This window comes from Rattus norvegicus, chromosome 2, assembly GCF_021556685.1.
Source record: "Rattus norvegicus strain SHRSP/BbbUtx chromosome 2, alternate assembly SHRSP_T2T, whole genome shotgun sequence".
Classification (NCBI taxonomy): Eukaryota; Metazoa; Chordata; class Mammalia; order Rodentia; family Muridae; genus Rattus; species Rattus norvegicus.
The window spans coordinates 29,002,209-29,021,434 of NC_141535.1; the positions used below are offsets into that span (position 1 = coordinate 29,002,209).

The window sequence follows — 19,226 nt, forward strand, 5'->3', positions numbered from 1 at the left end:
CAGAATCAACTGTAATCTCAAGATGAAAAGCTCACCACTTGGGATAACACACCACCCATAACTTCAGTACTCAGCTCAGCAAAGGGAAGCTCTCTACACACCAAGACAATCCATGTCTCAATTTTGTGTCCTTGTTAAATGCCATTTTGACATTTACATAACTTTGTAGGTTCATCAAAGGGAAGAGTGAGGCCTGGAGAGATGGCTCAGCGGTTAAAAGCATTGACTGCTCTTCTTCTTGAGTTCAATTCCCAGCAACCACATGGTGGCTCACAGCCATCTGTAATGGGATCTGACACGCTCTTCTGGTGTATCTGAAGGCAGCAAGAGTGTACTCATATACATAAAATAAATTCTTTAAAAAAATAAAGGGAAGAGTGAGACAGCACAAGTTTTGTACTCAATACAGGGAAACAAAAGATAGTGCCTCAGAATACCCACGTGCATGTCTGATGGGACCTGCTGCCATGGGACCTGTAATCATGCTTTATCAAGAGAGAAACTGTCCTCTTTGCAGAAGAAAACGAGAGTAGAAAATAAGGGAGTGGGTTTTTTTTAACACCGAGTTTGTTTTGGTTGATCATATTTTTAGAAAGAACCAAGAGCAGGCTGTGTGTTGTTTTGTTTTTGTTTGTTGGTTGGTTTTTCAATGCTGGAATTTGGATCCAGGGCCTGGCACATACCAGACAAACACTCTGCCAGTGAGTTACAGCCCCAGCTTTTACTTCATACAGCATTTCTACTTTTCAAATGTCAGCCTGCACACACACAAGCACTCACACACACAATGCACATATGCACACACACAATGCACATATGCACACACGCATGCACACACACAATGCACATATGCATACACATGCATGCACACACACAAGGGAGAGGGGGAGGAGTGTTGGTTTTCCTTCCTTTTCCTTCTATAATGACTTGGACCCCTGGGTTCTCCTGATTCCTGCACATCACTTTAGATGAGACAATGTGAAACTTGCGTTTTCTGTGACCGACAGTGCTCAGGACCTGGCCTCTTTACTGCTCCCAGAAGCAGAAACAGCCAAGTGCTGAGGAGAAACTGATGAGAGGCTCTGGGGGGTCTGGGTAGGGAGTGTTGCTTACGAGTTGCAGAGCATAGTCTAGGAGCCAGGACTCTTGCTCCTGCTCCAGCTGAGCTGTCTGAAGACAGCAGGAGCTGACCCAGAACTGGACACCCTGTGTATCTGAAAGGGTGACAGCTCAAGAGTGATGGGAAGTCCCCTGTCTATAAATGCTAGTGGTTGGTGGCATGGTCACTCTGGCTAATACCTTGTGGAGGGTCTTTGTCTCCTTGAATGTTGTGGGAATCTGGCTTCAACCCCCGATCAATAGCTATAGCAAGTAAGTGACAGTGACAGCTTCAAACAGCAAAATGTTGACATTGACTATAATACTGTGATTCCTGACAGCAAATACAGGCAGGTTTTGTCCTCAGCCCAGGGCACAGATCTCGTCCTCTGGGATTATCTGGGTGATAGGAATGTCTTTGTTTAGATGATGTAAGTTTTGGTTGGTTCCTGGTTAGAACTGGTCACCAGAACGACACACCATAATTATGCACACTGTTCTCTGGCTGAAGACTAGGTTAGTAACAGAGCATGCCCATGAACTGGAAGCTTCAGGAGTTTCCCTCTCCGTATGTCTTCATCCGAAGCTTACCTGTACCGTCTGTGACATCCTTGAAAATAAACTGCGGAATTTAAGGTAGACATTTCCCCAGGATCTGTGAGCCAATCTAGAAACCGATTGAAACCAAGAAAGGGTGTGGGGAAGGTCAGACTTCTAGCTGGTCAGTCACGGGAGGCCTTGCAGCTAGCATCTGAAGCCTTGGGACAGTTGTGTAGGACCAAAGCCTCAACCCATGAGACCAGACTCTGAATGTAGGTGCGCAGTGTCAGAGGTGGGCTAGACAGAAGGAGTCCCTACTAAAGGAAAGGCAGTGGTGGGGTGACCGAAAGCACCACGCAGGAATAGCACAGGAGTTCCCCTATGTCATCCATATGTCCAAAGGACCACGTGAGAGTCATACTTTATACAGACCTTCCCAACCCCTGAGTGTTAGGAAAGGCAGACACCTGGGGAGGACATTACTGTCTCAGAGCCAGCGCTCAGGACAGAGAGAAAACAGACAGAGAACGAAGGCCCTTACCATAGTGGGGGATGATGGCCCAGGCCATGGCCGAAGCATAGATACCGCCAATCATCCAGAACATGCAGAGCCAACTGAGGTGCTCACCGCGCTTCTCCCGGGCCAGGACTTCAGCAAAGTAGGAGAACACAGTGGGAATGGCGCCTCCAATCCTGTCAAGAAGTGCAGAGGACACATGAGACTGGGCCTGGGACAGCTAAGGTGAGGCGAGGCAAATGCAGAGTAAATTCTAGCAGTGCATATTCTCTCCCATCCCCGGCCTAGTGAGCGACATGTTTTTTTCTATTGTTCTATATACAAATGTGTCCACGGTGAACACAGATGTATTGCCTTACCCAAACTTGAGGTTGCAATTAGGCTATGTGGACAGCAGGTGGCAGTGGTACCCCACTCATGTGGTTTACAGCTTCACTTACAATTCAGATGGGGGTCTGTGCTCAGCGTTGGAGAGTCGACATATTTATTAAAAAGTACAACAATCTGGTGGCTTCTAACGCGTGCCTTAACAGACTCATTAAAACAAAGAGAAGCCCTGTGATGTGTCTCACCCATGTGACTGTGGGAACTTTGGGCACAGCCATAATAAACACCTCGAGGGGGCTGTCCACCATCTTTGTCCCTCTTGCTACCCCACAGAAGTGGGTCTTCCAGACTGGTGGTGCGATGTGCCGGCAAACACAGAACTGACAAGTTCACCCCCTAGATTGGTTCTAGCCTTTCTCCAGGAGATAGGGTAGCTGAACCAGTACAAGGTTAAGAGTCACTAATGATGCCAAACAGACGCAATCAAGTATATCCCAGTAGATTAGGTAGTTGTTTTTATGTAAGATCTTTTGTTTCATTCCTCTGACTTAAATTTTTTTAGTGTGTGTGTGTGTGTGTGTGTGTGTGTGTGTGTGTGTGTGTGTACAAGAATATGGGTCCCCGTTGCACGGAGACCAGGAGAGGGTGTCAGAGCTCCTCAGCTAGCAGGTGGTTGTGAACCGCTCACACAATGTAGGTGCTTTGAATTGAACTTGGATCCTCTAGATTAAGCATTCTTAATCACCGAGTGATCTCTCCAGCCTCCTAGAAGGAGCCCCTGGCTGACTTGAAAGTCTGTTGTGAGTAGTGGGTAGACCACTCAGGCAAAGGGCTCTCAAATGAGAGGCTACCCATGTAGATTTTTGTCTATGCCAGTAGGTGAGTCATAGATTTCATCATAATTTCATAAGTCTTGGCCCTAAATTTTCGATTAATTGCCTCAAAAACACCTCACTTATCTTTACTTCCAATTACTATCTTCAATACATTGTTTTAGAAAAACATAGAAACAATATAACCAGGGCGTAGAGCCAGCGCCTAGAGATCTAGCCTCAAGGTGCGTGCTCCTTCCTTTATGCTGCCATGAGGTAAATGGCTGTTGACATTTTAAATGACGTCATGTCAAAGAGTAAAATGTGTCTGTCCATGTAACAACAACTTATTGTTGAGTCTTACATACAATAAAGGAGCATTAGTCACGCCTCCCGCAAATGCAATTTGAGGAAAGGTCATTTCATAGCAAATTGGCCTGAACAAACGAACCACAGAATGCATAATGCTCTTCGTAAACTGGGAGGCCAAAGCACGGCCCTACGCTAAGCATCCGAGCCTGCTCACGATGATGCCGTGGTCATCCTCTGGTGGACACAGCAGAAGGCTCAGGTCAGTGTATTCAGTCGATGAGCCGTGAAATCAATTTAGTAATCTATATAGCATCTCAGAAAATTTGCTAGAAATGAAAATATTTAATTGAGACTCAAGCAATAAGGGAAGGCGTAAGTCCATTTTGTGAAGCCTTTGTTTCTAGAAACATTTTCGGTATGCATTATATATTTTGGTGCACATATATTATTATATGTGTTATAAATGTATATTCATGCGTATCACAATGGGCCACAGAATGTCTTTCTTTAACTTCCCCCTTTTCCTCTCTTTCCCTCTCTCCCTTCCTTCCTTCCTTGATTTTCTAGCGTTAGGGATCAATCCCAGGGTCTTGTGTATGCTTTGCAAGCAACATGCCACGGAACAGTATTCTCCAGCCCCACAGTGCACTTCTTGGCAGTAAGTCCCTTGTTTAAAGCATTTATTTCTTTTCTCTAGGCTGTGAATATTGTGGTTGAATACATGGTCATTAACATCAGCACACACACAGGCAGCAACCAGGTTCCAGTTCAGCAACCAAATCCTCAAACAGGAGACATGCATGTGGTGGACCAGACAGTGGGAACTGTCTGGTTCCAACCACAGAGGACTCATAACTCTCTGTCTGTCTTTTTGAGGAGCTCATACTAGGTTCAGTTTTGTTTCAACAATGTTTGAACAGCTTTTTAAATGATCTCATTACAACACACGACATTGGTGGAAAAATAGAATATCTCTATTGCAAAATCATCTCATGCTATTGCCTTCTCTGTTTGCTGTGTGGAATCTATTTTCTGTAACATACATATTTCCCTGTACTATCGCATCAGCCCAGTGTGTGTATGCATGTGTATGTGCATGTGTGTGTGCATTGGTGTGAATGAATATGAGTGTGCATTTGGAGGCTTGAAGACAGCTCCAGGTATTGGTCCTTGATTTCTACCTCATTTGAGACAGACTCTTTAGGTTGCTTGGTTTTCTCTTGCATATGACGGGTTGGATCTTTTGCAGGTTTCCACAATTCTCTTGTTGCCACCTCCCACCTCCCTCCAAGCTCACACGATGCAGTCAGTTTTCACATGGCTTTGGGGGATTCCAACTCAGATCTTCATGGTTGCATGCATGGCGAATGCCTTTACCCACTGGGCCATGTCTTTAACCATGGCATCAGTTTTCAGGGCAAAAAAGAATCCCTAGCTTTGTCTGACTTTCCAAGTCTTAATTAATGTTTTTATCAGGATATTGGACACTCTGAATGGAACCGATATAACTCATACTTCATGAAAGCAAAATTACATGCCAGGATATGTTGGGAACCTTGGAACCAAGATAAATGTACTCTGACATGGCTAAAAATTTAAGACTGCCTGTTAGTTTGCAACGAGCCAGAGTTAAAGAGAGAAAAAATGCTCTAAGTATTCAATAACTGAGCTGATTTTGTTTCATTGTTTTTTTTCCCCCCGAAGGTAGTTGTTTTGGCATGGATGGTTCTCCATTTGTGCACCATGCTGCACAGACCTCTAATAAGGTTAAATGAATCTGAGGAGGTAGTGTGGGATGTTAGTAAATTCTTTGAAAATTTCTCTATTCTCGGAGATCTATAAAACAATCCAAATGCTCCCCCTTATTGTGACTTGTCATCTATTTTTAGGGAAAACAATACCATCTTCTGTAGCCTGCTTTATTCAGAGGAAACCCATCCTTACTGTGTTAAAGTTGCCTGTCTCTGGTGTTTCACAGTCTGCTCGAGGAGAAGGTGTACAATGCCTGGTGTGAATCTTGAGCACCCATCACTGGCCCAGAGGGTATGCATCACATATCTTCTCCTAAGACTTTCAGATGTTTCCAAGGTGAAATAGTAGAACCACACACTCTCCTGGATCTGCTGTTTTGATGACTTAAAGGTCCCCAAAAACAAGGGCACGTGCCACTTTCTAAATCAATATGACCTCAAAAACGCTGAGGCGACGCCAGTACTGAGTCATGGTATGGGTCAGCATACCTCCCAGCATTCCCAAGTCACCCTGTACCTTAGCTACCCTGTGAGCTCACTGCTCAAATGTGGTGGTCCTCAACACAGGACACGTTCACTTGGGGACTGATCAGAAAGCACTGGGCAATCCTGATGGATCCCCTAGGAGCTCTTCAAACATCTGGGTGTCTTTCATAAAAATGTTGTGGCTGAAACAATCATCACCAATAAAAGTTTCTGGATAAGAGGAGAAGCAGGTGCTTTTGTGTCTTGTAAATGCAATTTAGTTCCTACAAAAAAAATGGCTATGCTAAGATGAAGCTGCCCACAGTCCAGCCTCCACTGCTTGAAAATTCAAAAAGGTTCCCCACTGCTGCTTTATCTTAAGGTATTCAGTGATGGTCCAATCAGAATTTACCAGAAAGAAAGACAGACAGGCAGAAAGAAAGGTAGACAAACAGAGAGAAAGTTTTAAAAATATGGACTAAGAGAAGGTGGAAATGAAGCCTTTAGACACAGCTAGGGATTAGAAGTTTATAGTGGAAATTGTTGGTTTCTTTGGAGACTCAGTTGTGTTGTGTGCTGTTTTTCTGGATATTTTTGCTGAAGCGGTCATATTGGAGGGTGTTTTGCTAAAAACAGACACATGGTGTTTTTTCTGAAGGCAGCCTGGAAAGGGGGCATGTAATGTTCTGTTAGAGCAGATGCTTGAGAAAACACATGTTTGGAAGGGATATGAATACAGCCCAATGGACGGTGGATGACACTGGATGGTATTGGTGCGCCTCGCCATTCTTTGCTGGTCATTGTTGGGCTTTGCTGATACTGTTTGGGGTTGGTTCACCTTTCCAGTCTTCGTTAGTTATCATCTGTTGTGATTTAATAGAGAGAAACACCAAAAAAAAAAACTTCTGGTGGCATTCATTCTGGTGACTTCTTGCTGCTTCTGCAGATTCAGGCCACTGGTGGCTTCTTGCCACATCCTCAGATCTGGGCTGATTGGCAGAGCCTTGTGGTTTCTTCTGGATCTTCAGCTGTTGCTGATTTGTGTGAATGGTGTTTGTGAGAGGATCGAGCTGCTGCTGCTGCTGGTTTGTGAGAATTGAACTGCTGATATATCCTGACCACGCAGATTGGATTTTCTCCAAAGAACTATTTCTGAACAGGTCCACATCCTCCTTTGCTCTGTTAACCTTTCCTTTCCTCTACCTCTGGTGGGTGGTGGGCCAGAAGGGAGGTTAAAGCATTTAAGAACCCTTATTAAAGTAGGTTTTGAAAACTAAATTGGTCAGTTAGCGTATAAATCACTATTCTTGAGTTTCTAAAGATTTTAAAATGGAATTGCCACATACAATCCTACTATAGTACTTCTTGGTGTATACCAAAGGAGTCTAAGTCAGCATGCCACCTGCATACCCATGTTCATTGTGACACTGTTCATAAAAGCCAAGATGTAGAACAACTGTCTACCAACTATTGATATTTTGAGTTGGGTGGTCTTCCTTTCTAAGGGAGGTGTCCTGTTGGTGAGGGGATAAAGTGTTGTGCATATATACAGCAGAGCTGTATTGGGCCATAAAGAAGAATGAACTTAAGTAATTGGTGGATGTCATGGGATTTTCCCATTGTCAAAATAAATAAGACTCAGAAAGACAAGCAAGTTTTCTCTCATATACGGACATAGATTAACGAAAGGGTACCTATAGCCCAAAAGCAGAAGGAAGACACATCGGGGGAAGAGGGGGTCACAGGACATGGACAGACAAGAGAGGATGGAAGGCAAGTGTGAACAAAACACAATCATATACATATATGGAAATCCATATGCTAGTTAGAAAGGCAAAATACAAGGGGAGGACACATCCAACTATTGGTGGTTGTTGATGGTGCTTCCCACATTAGGATACAATTTCTACACTTGATCTTAGCCAAAAGGCCGAGAAGCGATTAGGATACAATTTCTGAGAACACATCAGAGATAAATATTTTGGTGGGAGTTCTCACAGTGCATGCATCAGTAGCTTTTAAAGGTGTTTTTTTTTTGTTGTTGTTGTTTTTGTTTTTTGTTTCTTGTTTTTTTGTTTTGTTTTTGGTTGTCTCCTTTGACCATGGCTAGGGATAAATTTAGATATCTAGAACTATCCAGAGGCAATGTTAGTAGTCTAACTGACTCAGGAGGTGTTTCTGGCATCAAGGAGGTAGAGGCCAGGGAGGGTGCTAGATGTCTCTCAATGAATAGGACAGGTCCCCGGGAAGAAAGAATTACACATCCCAGAGGGTCAACAGTCTCAAGGATAAGAAACAGCTACAGTGAATGGAGATTTAATGAGTGAATATAATTGGTTTTACATCTAAAAAAATCCATAAAGCAAGGATTAAATAATTATCCTTTTCACTACTTCATGAGTCAGACATCCATAAATTCCCTCAGCATGGAAACTATATTGTTCATAATGCGGCTATTAAAACTACTCAGGATCCTTACTTCCAAGCCCGTCTGTGATGGGATGTTTACAAAAGAAAGCAAACAGTGTAACTTCCTCAGTACAGGTATTAATATACTAGGAACTTCCCAAAATGTCAAATCTTAATCATCGTTGGTAATAGGAGACCCAGAAGGAAGAGTCATTGGAGTCCACATTACACAGGAAGAAAACAACCCACTTATAAATTTATATAAATCTGTGCGAATGAACTTGAGTGTCAATAATCGGAATTTTAGAGTTGAAGCAGTAAAATTTTAAATAATTAATAAGTAATGCTAACTTCGGGTTTTTACAACAATATTTATGAAACGGTAAAAATAAGAAGCTACACATTGAAGCACACTCCTAGAACAAGTTGGGGCTTCCATCCAGTACACAGACCTCCTTAGCTGCATGTGTGAGTCAATACAGGTATTGAAATCTAAGACACACTGGGGTGGGACACTGTTCAAGACAAAGAACACACCAGCACTGCAGGCAAGACTCCCCCTCTTTTGGGAAACGTGAAGCAGGTATGTTAAATCAGGTTAGTGCAGCAGGTGTTGGAACATGTCAAGGATTATTGTCTGCACAGTCGTTCCAGAAGCAAAAAAGCTTGGCTGTCCTAACCCCCACAATGCTCCTGTCTGGATGGGGAGGGTACATTTGTCCTTGGGCTGTGTCATAGGGTGGTATGCAGGCTGCCTTGGCTTGATAAATTTTCCCCAAAGACCGACACATCCTAGACTTTGTCCCTAGCTTTCCCAACTTTGACAGGTGCCAGAACTTTTGTGAGGTGGAATCAAGTTGGAGGTCATGGCCAATGGGGATGTGCTCTGAAGGCGAGTATCTGACCTTCCAGTCTTTTAAAAATATTTCTTCTGGTTTTGACATTACAGTATAATTAAATAATTCTCCCCTCTCTTACTTCTCTCCAAGTTCTCCCTTAAAACCCTCCTTGGCCTCTTTCAAATTCATGGCCTCGTTTTCATTGTTTTTAAATGCATATGTTTATATGCATTTAGGTCTATATCTGTACACCCTGCTCAGTCTGTATGCTGTCACTTGTGTGTATGTTTTTGGGGCGGACTATTTGGTATTGGAGAGCCAATTGGCGTGCTCTCCACTGGTAAAGACCCCCACTCTCAGCTTTCCTTAGTTGCCTGTTGTTCTTTGTGTAGGTAGGGCTGAGCTTTATCACCATCCACATTGGGATGTCTGCCGGTGTTCTTGTTCAGCTCATGCTTAGGCAGTCCTGTTGGTGAGACTTTCTGGCTGTCGCTTCCAACATCACCAGAGACAATCTCACCGCAGACTCCCTGATCTTCTGGATCTGCCCCCTGTTCTATAATGTTCCCGTTTCTGGTGTGGAAGCCTTAGATGTGTCAGTTCAGTTCAGTTTTTTTGTAACAGTCTTCAGATGTTACAAGGAAAACTTTCCTTGATGAGGGGAGGACTACACTTCTCTCTGGGCATAAAGACAAGTATTTAGTAGTTAGGGACTGTGCTTGTTTAATAGAGTGGTGGTTGTGGGTTCTCCTTCAAGATCTCTCTCTCTTTTTTTTTTTTAATTAACTTGAGTATTTCTTATATACATTTCGAGTGTTATTCCCTTTCCCGGTTTCCGGGCAAACATCCCCCTAATTCCTCCCCCTCCCCTTCTTTATGGGTGTTCCCCTCCACATCCTCCCCCCATTACCGCCCTCCCCCCAACAATCACGTTCACTGGGGGTTCAGTCTTGGCAGGACCCAGGGCTTCCCCTTCCACTGGTGCTTTTACTAGGATATTCATTGCCACCTATGAGGTCAGAGTCCAGGGTCAGTCCATGTATAGTCTTTAGGTAGTGGCTTAGTCCCTGGAAGCTCTGGTTGCTTGGCATTGTTGTACATATGGGGTCTCGAGCCCCTTCAAGCTCTTCCAGTTCTTTCTCTGATTCCTTCAACGGGGGTCCTATTCTCAGTTCAGTGGTTTGCTGCTGGCATTCGCCTCTGTATTTGCTGTATTCTGGCTGTGTCTCTCAGGAGAGATCTATATCCGGCTCCTGTCGGCCTGCACTTCTTTGCTTCATCCAGCTTGTCTAATTGGATGGCTGTATATGTATGGGCCACATGTGGGGCAGGCTCTGAATGGGTGTTCCTTCAGTCTCTGTTTTAATCTTTGCCTCTCTCTTCCCTGCCAAGGGTATTCTTGTTCCCCTTGTAAAGAAGGAGTGAAGCATTCACATTTTAAGATCTCTTTTTTTACTTCCTAGCTTGCATGAGGTGAGCAGTTCACGCTACCACAGGCTACCTTCTTTTTGATGTACTGCTTTGCCAAAGGCCCCCAAAGTAACAGAATCAACCAGTCAATGATTAAATTCTGCAAAACAGTGAGGCCCTAGTGGCATACCACCTCCGACAAGGCCCGCCTCCTAATGCTTCCCAAACAGTTCTGCCAAGTAGGGACCAAGCATTCAAATATCTAAGACTTATGGGGCCATTCTTATTCAATTTATTGCAGGATTCTACTAAGTAATTTTGTTCCACTTTTAATCCTTCAGTAAACACGTAAGAAAGAATAATTTTATTCAGGGGCTGAGGTGATGGTTCAGGGGTAAAGTGAATGAGCTGGCTGGACAGTTTAGCTGAAAGTGTAAGCTCCAGGTTCAGTGAGAGACCCTGTCTCAAAAAAATGCAGAGAAGCCATAGAAGAAAACACCCAGACTTCAATCTCTGGCCTCCATAGGGCATCCAATATATATAACACACAAACACGTGCACATAAAGAATACCTTAACTACTTTAATTGTAGCTTTTTCACAGCGTAATTTTCAATCTTTTATCCCCACCTTCCATTTTTGTTAGGAAATGAAAAACTATGTGGGAACATAAGTAAGGAGGAGGTTGACGAATTACTATAAAGCCACAAGTTCTGTGCAGATGATAAGCAAGATTCAAACCCATCAGGATAGGACCCTAGCAGTTTTTATTCAGATGGGTATTAGGGGCACACGCAAAGACAGTGGATGGTCTAGTCTATGCCAGGCATCACAATCACAAATAACACACAAGGAAAATAACCTTTTAATCCTTACTTAGAACCAACAGAAGTGTGTTTGTGGAGGAGGGGAGACATTTTGCTACCAGCCAAATTATGTAGCCATTTTGCTTTAAATTGCATCAATAAATTAAAAAAAAAAACAGCCAAAGTAACAACTCAAAAGACATTGGTATCTATTTTTAATTTTTATTTTCTTGAGGAACCTCCACACTGATGTCCACAATGGCTGCACTGGTTTGCACTTTCATGAGAGGCAATTGTGCTGCTCTTGGGCTTGTACCCAAAGGGCACACTACACAGAGATACTTGTGCACCCATGTTTATGGCTGCTATGGCTTAAATGAAAGAGCAAAGACTGCACACTCTCTGGGCTAGGTTGATGCAGAGAATGAAGGTGCTGTGCTGATTAGAGGGCACATGCTTGCTATAATAAATCAAGATAAAAATCAGGAGAGGCACACATACTGGGAAAGGACCTCCTCAGCCAGTGGAGAGCTTTAGTTCTCCAATCTCCAAAACCATAAAAAAAATAACATTTTTTCATACAGAAAGTTATTTCCTCCATACTCTGTAAATTATAAAGACAGTGTTTTTGTAGAAAACTTGGTCATTTGAAGACATTGATTTGTAAACATATCAATTGGGGAACTCTGTGCATTGCTAACAAAAGAGCAAGAGCACAGCGATGCATTTCTAATTCCTTTACAGTCTTCTAATTCCTTTACAGTCAGTCTGGTTCTCCTAAGCCCTTACATCTGTGGATACACATGCACCTGCAGAAGCAGCCTGGTACCAGAGGGAGGTATACTCAGTCACTTGTTGCAAACATCTACTCATCCTCACTCTGAATCTCTACTTATCCACGCACTGTCATCTGTCTATCTACCCTCCACCCTCTCAAGCTCTTCATCAGTTGAACTAACCATCAGTTGTTAGTGCTGTAGACAAAAGCGTAAGTTCCCATCCTCAAGGGGCTCCAAGGAAGAATTCTAGAGGCGCATATGGCTAATGTATGACTGCATGACTTTCTGAGGGCGGAAGGTATTTTGTTCTATCCCTTTCCCATTGGGATCAACACTACTTTAAACATATACAGTTTGCCAAAAAGGTCAACCTTTGCATCAGAAAGCCTTGTAAAAGGCACTGTCTCTTCCAAAAGAAGCATAGAGTGAATAGAGCCACACATAGTTATTTTATAAGAGAGATAGTAAAATGATGGGAAAATCAGGGAGGTTGATTTAATATATGTTCATTTACTGAGCACATTTGAAATATTATCATTTAATGTATACTAAGTGTAAAATTGTACATGAGCTGGTGCATTTTTTTTACATGCACCAAGTCTTCAAATTTTAGTGTAATATATCTTTGCCCTTACAATAAATGCATTGCAGCTGGGCAAATCACGTTTAAGGCATCTGGTAGCTACCTGTGGCCAGTTGGTTACCATGTTGAACAGCAAATCTAAGAAAGCATTACTCCTCTGTGTACAGTTTGGTTCGAGATTAGTTTTCAATTAAATACATGTCAAACACATGCTGGGAAAAGTCTTCCCATTCCAATTTGTTTAGCCATCATGTTTAGGGGTTGGTGTCATACACAGTCAAGAGTCATTTCTGGTAAAATCTCAGATACAGCAGGCCTGGTGGTTAGGACCACCAGCTTTTGAGCCTGACACTGTGGGTTTAAAATCTGGCTAGATCACTCACTGTGTGCCCTTGGGTACTTAACACACTTTGATGTGTCTTACCCTCCTCATGTAAAATACATAGATAATCATACCTGATGACGGTATTTCCTCATGGGGACCAATGGGATTCAGCTGAGTCAGTTCTCATAAACTGCTGGGCCCAACTCCTCCCCCAAAGCAAGCACAATTCAGGTATTTGATAAAAAAATATTTTAAAAGTCATAAAAAAAAGCTACAGAATTTTCACTTTCTCGGTATGATCAGCAAATTATTTCTTAGGAGAACACACTATTGAGCAGGAGACTACATAGTTCTAAATCAGACTAAAAATCAGAAACCCCAGGGGCAGGGGACCATTTGGAAATAACAGTCTTTCTCTGCCTTGATTTTTCTTTAGTTAAGGGAAAACATTTTTCAAGTGTCTAATTTTTAAAGCAGTTGTGAAAATAAAGCTCGTGGAAGAATAATCATTGGTGGCAAAGAATCCGTCACAGTAGGTGTGCTCTCGCTGCTGGTACCCGTCAGATAACACATACTGTGCACAGCTATGACGTATTGGCGGCTTGTCTCCACCCACACTGCGGGACATGACTCGTCTTTTTTTCCCCCAATACAAGGAAAAAGCACACTTCACTCTCATCTCTGTTTTTTTTTTTTTTTTTTCCGGAGCTGGGGACTGAACCCAGGGCCTTGCGCTTGCTAGGCAAGCGCTCTACCACTGAGCTAAATCCCCAACCCTCTGTTGCTATTCTATCTTCCTCCTGATCGTCATGCTCAACAGCGCCAGGCCCTCAGTGAGCAGCTCCCAATTCTGACACTGCCTGCCGTCCAACACATTAGTATCCCCTTAATTAACGGTGACTGGAAACAAATAATTTAATTCTGGGGCAAATGAAAATGAATCAGCGGTGCCAACTCCATTTCCCAGCCTTCTAATTGTCTGTAACAAAGGAAAAGAAGGGCATGTGCTGCCTTGGTGTGAGATTCATTTATGAAAATAAAAGATAGACGGACAATGAGTGAGGTCTTATTCTTACCCCAACAGACACTGAGGTGCCCAGCAGGAAAATCTTTCTTCTGACAAAATAAACATTTAAAAACCACAAAGACTGTGCCAGCTGGATATCTTTATTTTCCAAGAAGACACCACTCAAGACTCAGCTTGGTGAAAAGAAAAAAAGCAGACATCTGAGCATGATAGTGCATACCTATAACGCCAGCTCTCGAGAGGCTGAGGCAGGAGGATCATGTGCATGAGGTCATTCATTCTGAGTCTCATAGTGTGATCCTCTCTAAGGGGTTCATGTTTGTCTGTTTAGAGACAGTGAAATCGTAAGCCCAGGCACATCTCGGTCTGAAATGAAGCCCCCTCCTGTGAATGGCCTTTTACATTTGCAAGCTGAATTCTAGAGGAAGACATACAGGTCTTGCATTTGGGATGCCCAGGTGACTTCATTATGATGTGGCAAGTGAATGGGACTGAGTGTAATCGTTCCTGGTTCTAAATCTGCAGCATTCGGGGTTTGGGCTTGGTGACCCAGGGTTCATATGTTTTAAAGCTTTCAATAAATGGACCTGGCGGGCAGATTCTCTACTAAATGATGCTTCACCTCTGCCAGGTACCTCTCTTCCAATGGAACGTTCTAGAACCTTAGGATCGAGCGAGTACAGGATGGAGCTAGATCTGGACTAAAAATATCGCTGGTAGATGATGCTGTCACTTTGTTCTACTAAAATCCAGTCAATCCAGTAAACTCTGGGACACTGATTGTCCTCTATACATTTATTCTTTCTTGAAGCATAGTCATCCCCTTTGGGGAAGATTGTGAGCAATATTCACAATAGATCTTCACTGACATAGCAGCATCTTTCCTCAGAGGGACCTGGCTTCTCCCTTTCGCAAAGAATTTTGGGTATATAAGGTGGCGCCAGCCTGCTACTTGACTGAGGAGCCAAGACCATTTTCAAAGATGTGAGTGAAAGTTTTGTTCATTTGGTATAGAACTTGTCTGCTCATAAAGGTAAAATAAGAATTTAATAGCTCTCTATCTCACTTCTAGATCTATTTACAGAGCCAGGTCATTGGTCTTTGTACATCATTGCCTCTCCTATGTCCCTGCACATGACCAGTAGTGCAATTTTAGATAACTCTGTCCAAACCCGGAATTTACAGACAGACTTATTCTACCTCCCAAAGTAGCCTTTTCCCCTAGTCAATCCCCTGTAGGCCGCCTAGACCAATAAAACCAGTTATTTGAGACAACCTGATCCTGGATTTCAGAGCAGTCTCTAAATAATGTGAAGTATTATAGTAATACTACAGTTCTTCCTTACTTAAATCTTCAGAAGAAACATGAGCATTCGAACATTTTTTTTTTTTTTTTTTTTTTTTTTTTTTTTTTTGCTGTACAAATAGAATTCTAACTTAGGCAAAACCAGTCCCGTATCAGCCATTCCTAACTCCTCCCTTCCACGGGAGCATAGGCGCTACTGTACCTTCCTGGATTTAAACGTAGAAAACTACATTTCTAAGAATCAACATTCTAGCTTCTTAGGCTGACACAAAAACAGAAGAAATACATTAACAGTTTCCTTCTTGGTGCCGAGGTCTTACAGAGTGAAACCGTGTGCAATCACGAGCAAACACATTACTTGAAAATATGAAGGAGAAAAACCTTACCCGAATCCTGAAAGCAAACGACAGAGGAGAAAGAAGCCGTAACCTTGGACAAATGAAGAAAGGAAGGCAAAGAATCCGTTGACGGACATGCAAATCAGAAGAGACTGCTTCCTTCCCACTTTGTCTGCCAGTCCTCCCCAGAAGAACGCCCCCACCATCATCCCGAGGTACACTATGCTGCCTGCAACACACAGAAAACAAAGGAGCAGGTCAGAGATTGGGGACACACAGCACATAACAACAAGGCACAGAACACACTCCAGCATTGTAAACAGGAGAACATCGCTAAAAGCACATCCTTAGGGAAGCAGTACTTGGTTCTCAAGTTTGAAGTCCACTTCGGCCATGCCGACCCCTCAGAGGTGGTGATGGGAGTTATTTCCTTTCCCACCATGTATAGAAGACAAGTTGGTCACATTTCACCCCAACCCTTTGTGAACGAGTAAGCTGTGGGGAGGCGTGAAACCTCTCACAGCAATCCTGGAGTTTGACTGTCTCTACTCCCCTCCCTCAGTGTGTCACCATGACAGACAGGATGAGAAATGCCCACTCCCACAAAGGTCAAATGGACCGCCAAACTATTTCAGATCTCTGCTTACACCAGATGACCTGTGCCAAACCAGACCTTAACCCTTCTAAATGATTCTGTAGCTTCTCCCTGTTTAGTCCCCCTTGAAGGTCCTGGAGTTGAGGAAAGTGGACTTAGCAATCACATGGCTTAAACATAAAGAGTTTCTAGCTCTTATCATCCTAAAAGGCTCTTAGAGCTCAGGGTTCAAGGAGAAGGGACTGTCTCCATGGGTCAAGAAGTGTCAACATTGACTTTGGTTCCCCCAAGGAAAACAAATGGAAAGTTAGGAATAAGGTGTCCTTCTTGTTGTCACTGGGAGCAGACACTCAAATTCTCTGATTCGCTCTCCTCTAAGACCAAACTCTGTGAGGGTGAAACAATGTTAGATGTTGCAAATGTCAGTTCAGAAGCCTCTCTGAAATGGAAAAACGCCTAAGAGAAAAGACACAACCAGTGAAGGTTTCTTAGGTCTAGGTGGGGCGCTAAAGAGGCTGTTCCTCCAGTTTTCATCCATTTTCTTTCATCTATCTATCTATCTATCTATCTATCTATCTATCTATCTATCTATCTATCTATCTATCTATCTATCCATCCATCCACCCACCCACCTATCCATCCATCCACCCACCCACCCACCCATCCACCCACCCACCCACCCACCCACCCACCTACCTACCTACCTACCTACCTACCTACCTACCTACCTATCCATCCATCCATCCACCCACCCACCCACCCACCCATCCATCCATTATCTATCTATCTATCTATCTATCTATCTATCTATCTATCTATCTATCTACGATCAACCTACCTATCATCTATCTGTCTGTCAGTCTGTCAGTCTGCCTGTCTGTCTTTCTGTCTGAACAAGATCTTATTGCACCTCCCTGGCTGGCCTAGAACTCACTACATAGAGCATGCTTGCCATGGCTCTCCTGCCTTATATTAGGACTACGATTGCTAAGACCATAGGCATGAATCATTTGTCCAAGTACTATTTTTAAATATGCATTCCAGATAGTCTGACATTGAAGAAGGGGGAAAAGGCTAATTTATTGGTGAGATTAGCTTAAGAAATTTCCCGTTTAAATGTTCACATCCTCCTAGTTATTACTGACCACATAATTGATGAGTCAATATGAGGCTCAGAAGGAGAACACTCGGCAAGGCCTTCTGACCATCACATCAAGACTGAGGATGTGCTCGCACAGCCACAGAGAATGGTACATGTCAGAACAGCTATGAAATCTGACTCTTTTCTCACCAAAGTCACTTTCCTTTTTTTCTCAGTTCTTTATTTTTTACTGGATATTTTATTTATTTACATTTCAAATGTTATCCCCTTTCCTGGTTTCTCCTCTAGCAATCCCCTATCCCATGTCCCATTCCCCCCCGCCCTGCTTCTATGAGAATGTTCCGCTACCCACTGACCCACCCACCACCCACTCCTGCTTCCCCACCCTGGCATTCCCCTACACTGGAGCATCGGGCCTTCCCAGGACCAAGGGCCTCTCCTTCCACTGATGTCCAACAAGGCCATCCTCTGCCACATATGTGGTTGAAGCCATGAGTGCCTCTATGTGTACTTTTTGGTAAGTGGTTCTCCACTTTGGTTGTCTTCCTTCTTGAGCTCCATGTTGTCTGCTAATTGTATCTTGGGTAGTCCAAGCTTTTGGGCTAATATCCACTTACCAGTGAGTTCATACCATGCGTGTTCTTTTGTGATTGGGTTACTTCACTCAGGATGATATTTTCTGATCCCATCTATTTGACTATGAATTTCATGAAGTCATTGTTTTTGATAGATGAGTAGCTATCATCCATTGTGTGGATGTACCACATTTTCTGAATCCATTTCTCTGTTGAAGGGCATCTGGGTTCTTTCCAGCTTCTGGCTATTATAAATAAGGCTGCTATGAACATAGTGGAGCATGTGTCCTTGTTGTATGTTGGAGCATCTTTTGGGTATCTACCCATGAGTGGTATAGCTGGATCCTCAGGTAGTGGAATGTCCAATTGTCTGAGGAACCTCCAGACTGATTTCCAGAATGGTTGTACCAGTCTGCAATCCCACCAACAATGGAGGAGTGTTTCTCTTTCTACACATCCTCCCCAGCATCTGTTGTCACCCGAGTTTTTGATCTTAGCCATTCTGACTGGTGTGAGGTGAAATCTCAGGGTTGTTTTGATTTGCATTTCTCTGATGACTAAGGATGTTGAACACTTCTTTAGACTCTTGTCAGCCATTTGATATTTCTCAGATGAGAATTCATTGTTTAGCTCTGTACCCCACTTTTAATAGGGTTATTTAGTTCTCTGGAGTCTAACTTCTTGAGTTCTTTGTATATATTGGATATTAGCCTTCTATCACGTGTAGGATTGGTAAAGATCTATGCCCAATCTGTTGGCTGCTGTTTTGTCCAATTGACAGCATCCTTTGTCTTACAGAAGCTTTGCAATTTTATGAGATTCCATTTGTATACTGTTGATCTTAGAGCATAAGCCATTGGTATTCTGTTCAGGAAAATTTCCCCAGTACCCATGTGTTCCAGACTCTTCCCCACTTTCTCTTCTATTAGTTTAAGTGTATCTGGTTTCATGTGGAGGTCCTTGATCCACTTGAACTTAAGCTTTGTACAGGAGATGAGAATGGATTGATTTCTTCTACATGCTGACCTCCAGTTGAACCAGCACCATTTATTGAAAATGCTGTCTTTTCCCCACTGGATGGTTTGAGCTCATTTGTCAAAGATCAAGTGACCATAGCTGTTTGGGTTCATTTTTGGGTCTTCAGTTCTATTCTATTGATCTACCTGCCAGTCTTTGTACCAGTACCATACAGTTTTTAATCATGATTGCTCTGTAATACTGCCTGAGGTCAGTGATTGTGATTCCCCCAAAATTTCTTTTATTGTTGAGGATAGTTTTCGATATCCTCATTTTTTTGTTATTCCAAATGAA

The 19,226-nt window shown here is 43.1% G+C and overlaps 1 protein-coding gene and 1 long non-coding RNA gene across 2 annotated transcripts in view; one reads left to right on the plus strand and one right to left on the minus strand.

The window, feature by feature from the left end:
- Sv2c (synaptic vesicle glycoprotein 2c) overlaps positions 1-19,226 on the minus strand; it is a 192,516-nt gene that overhangs the window by 81,619 nt on the left and 91,671 nt on the right. The window contains 2 exon segments of the mRNA NM_031593.2: positions 2,180-2,331; positions 15,692-15,872. Of these exon segments, the coding sequence (NP_113781.1) occupies positions 2,180-2,331; positions 15,692-15,872 (333 nt within the window).
- Positions 1-19,226, plus strand: part of LOC147996000 (uncharacterized) — a 44,443-nt gene that overhangs the window by 7,628 nt on the left and 17,589 nt on the right. The window lies entirely within an intron of this gene.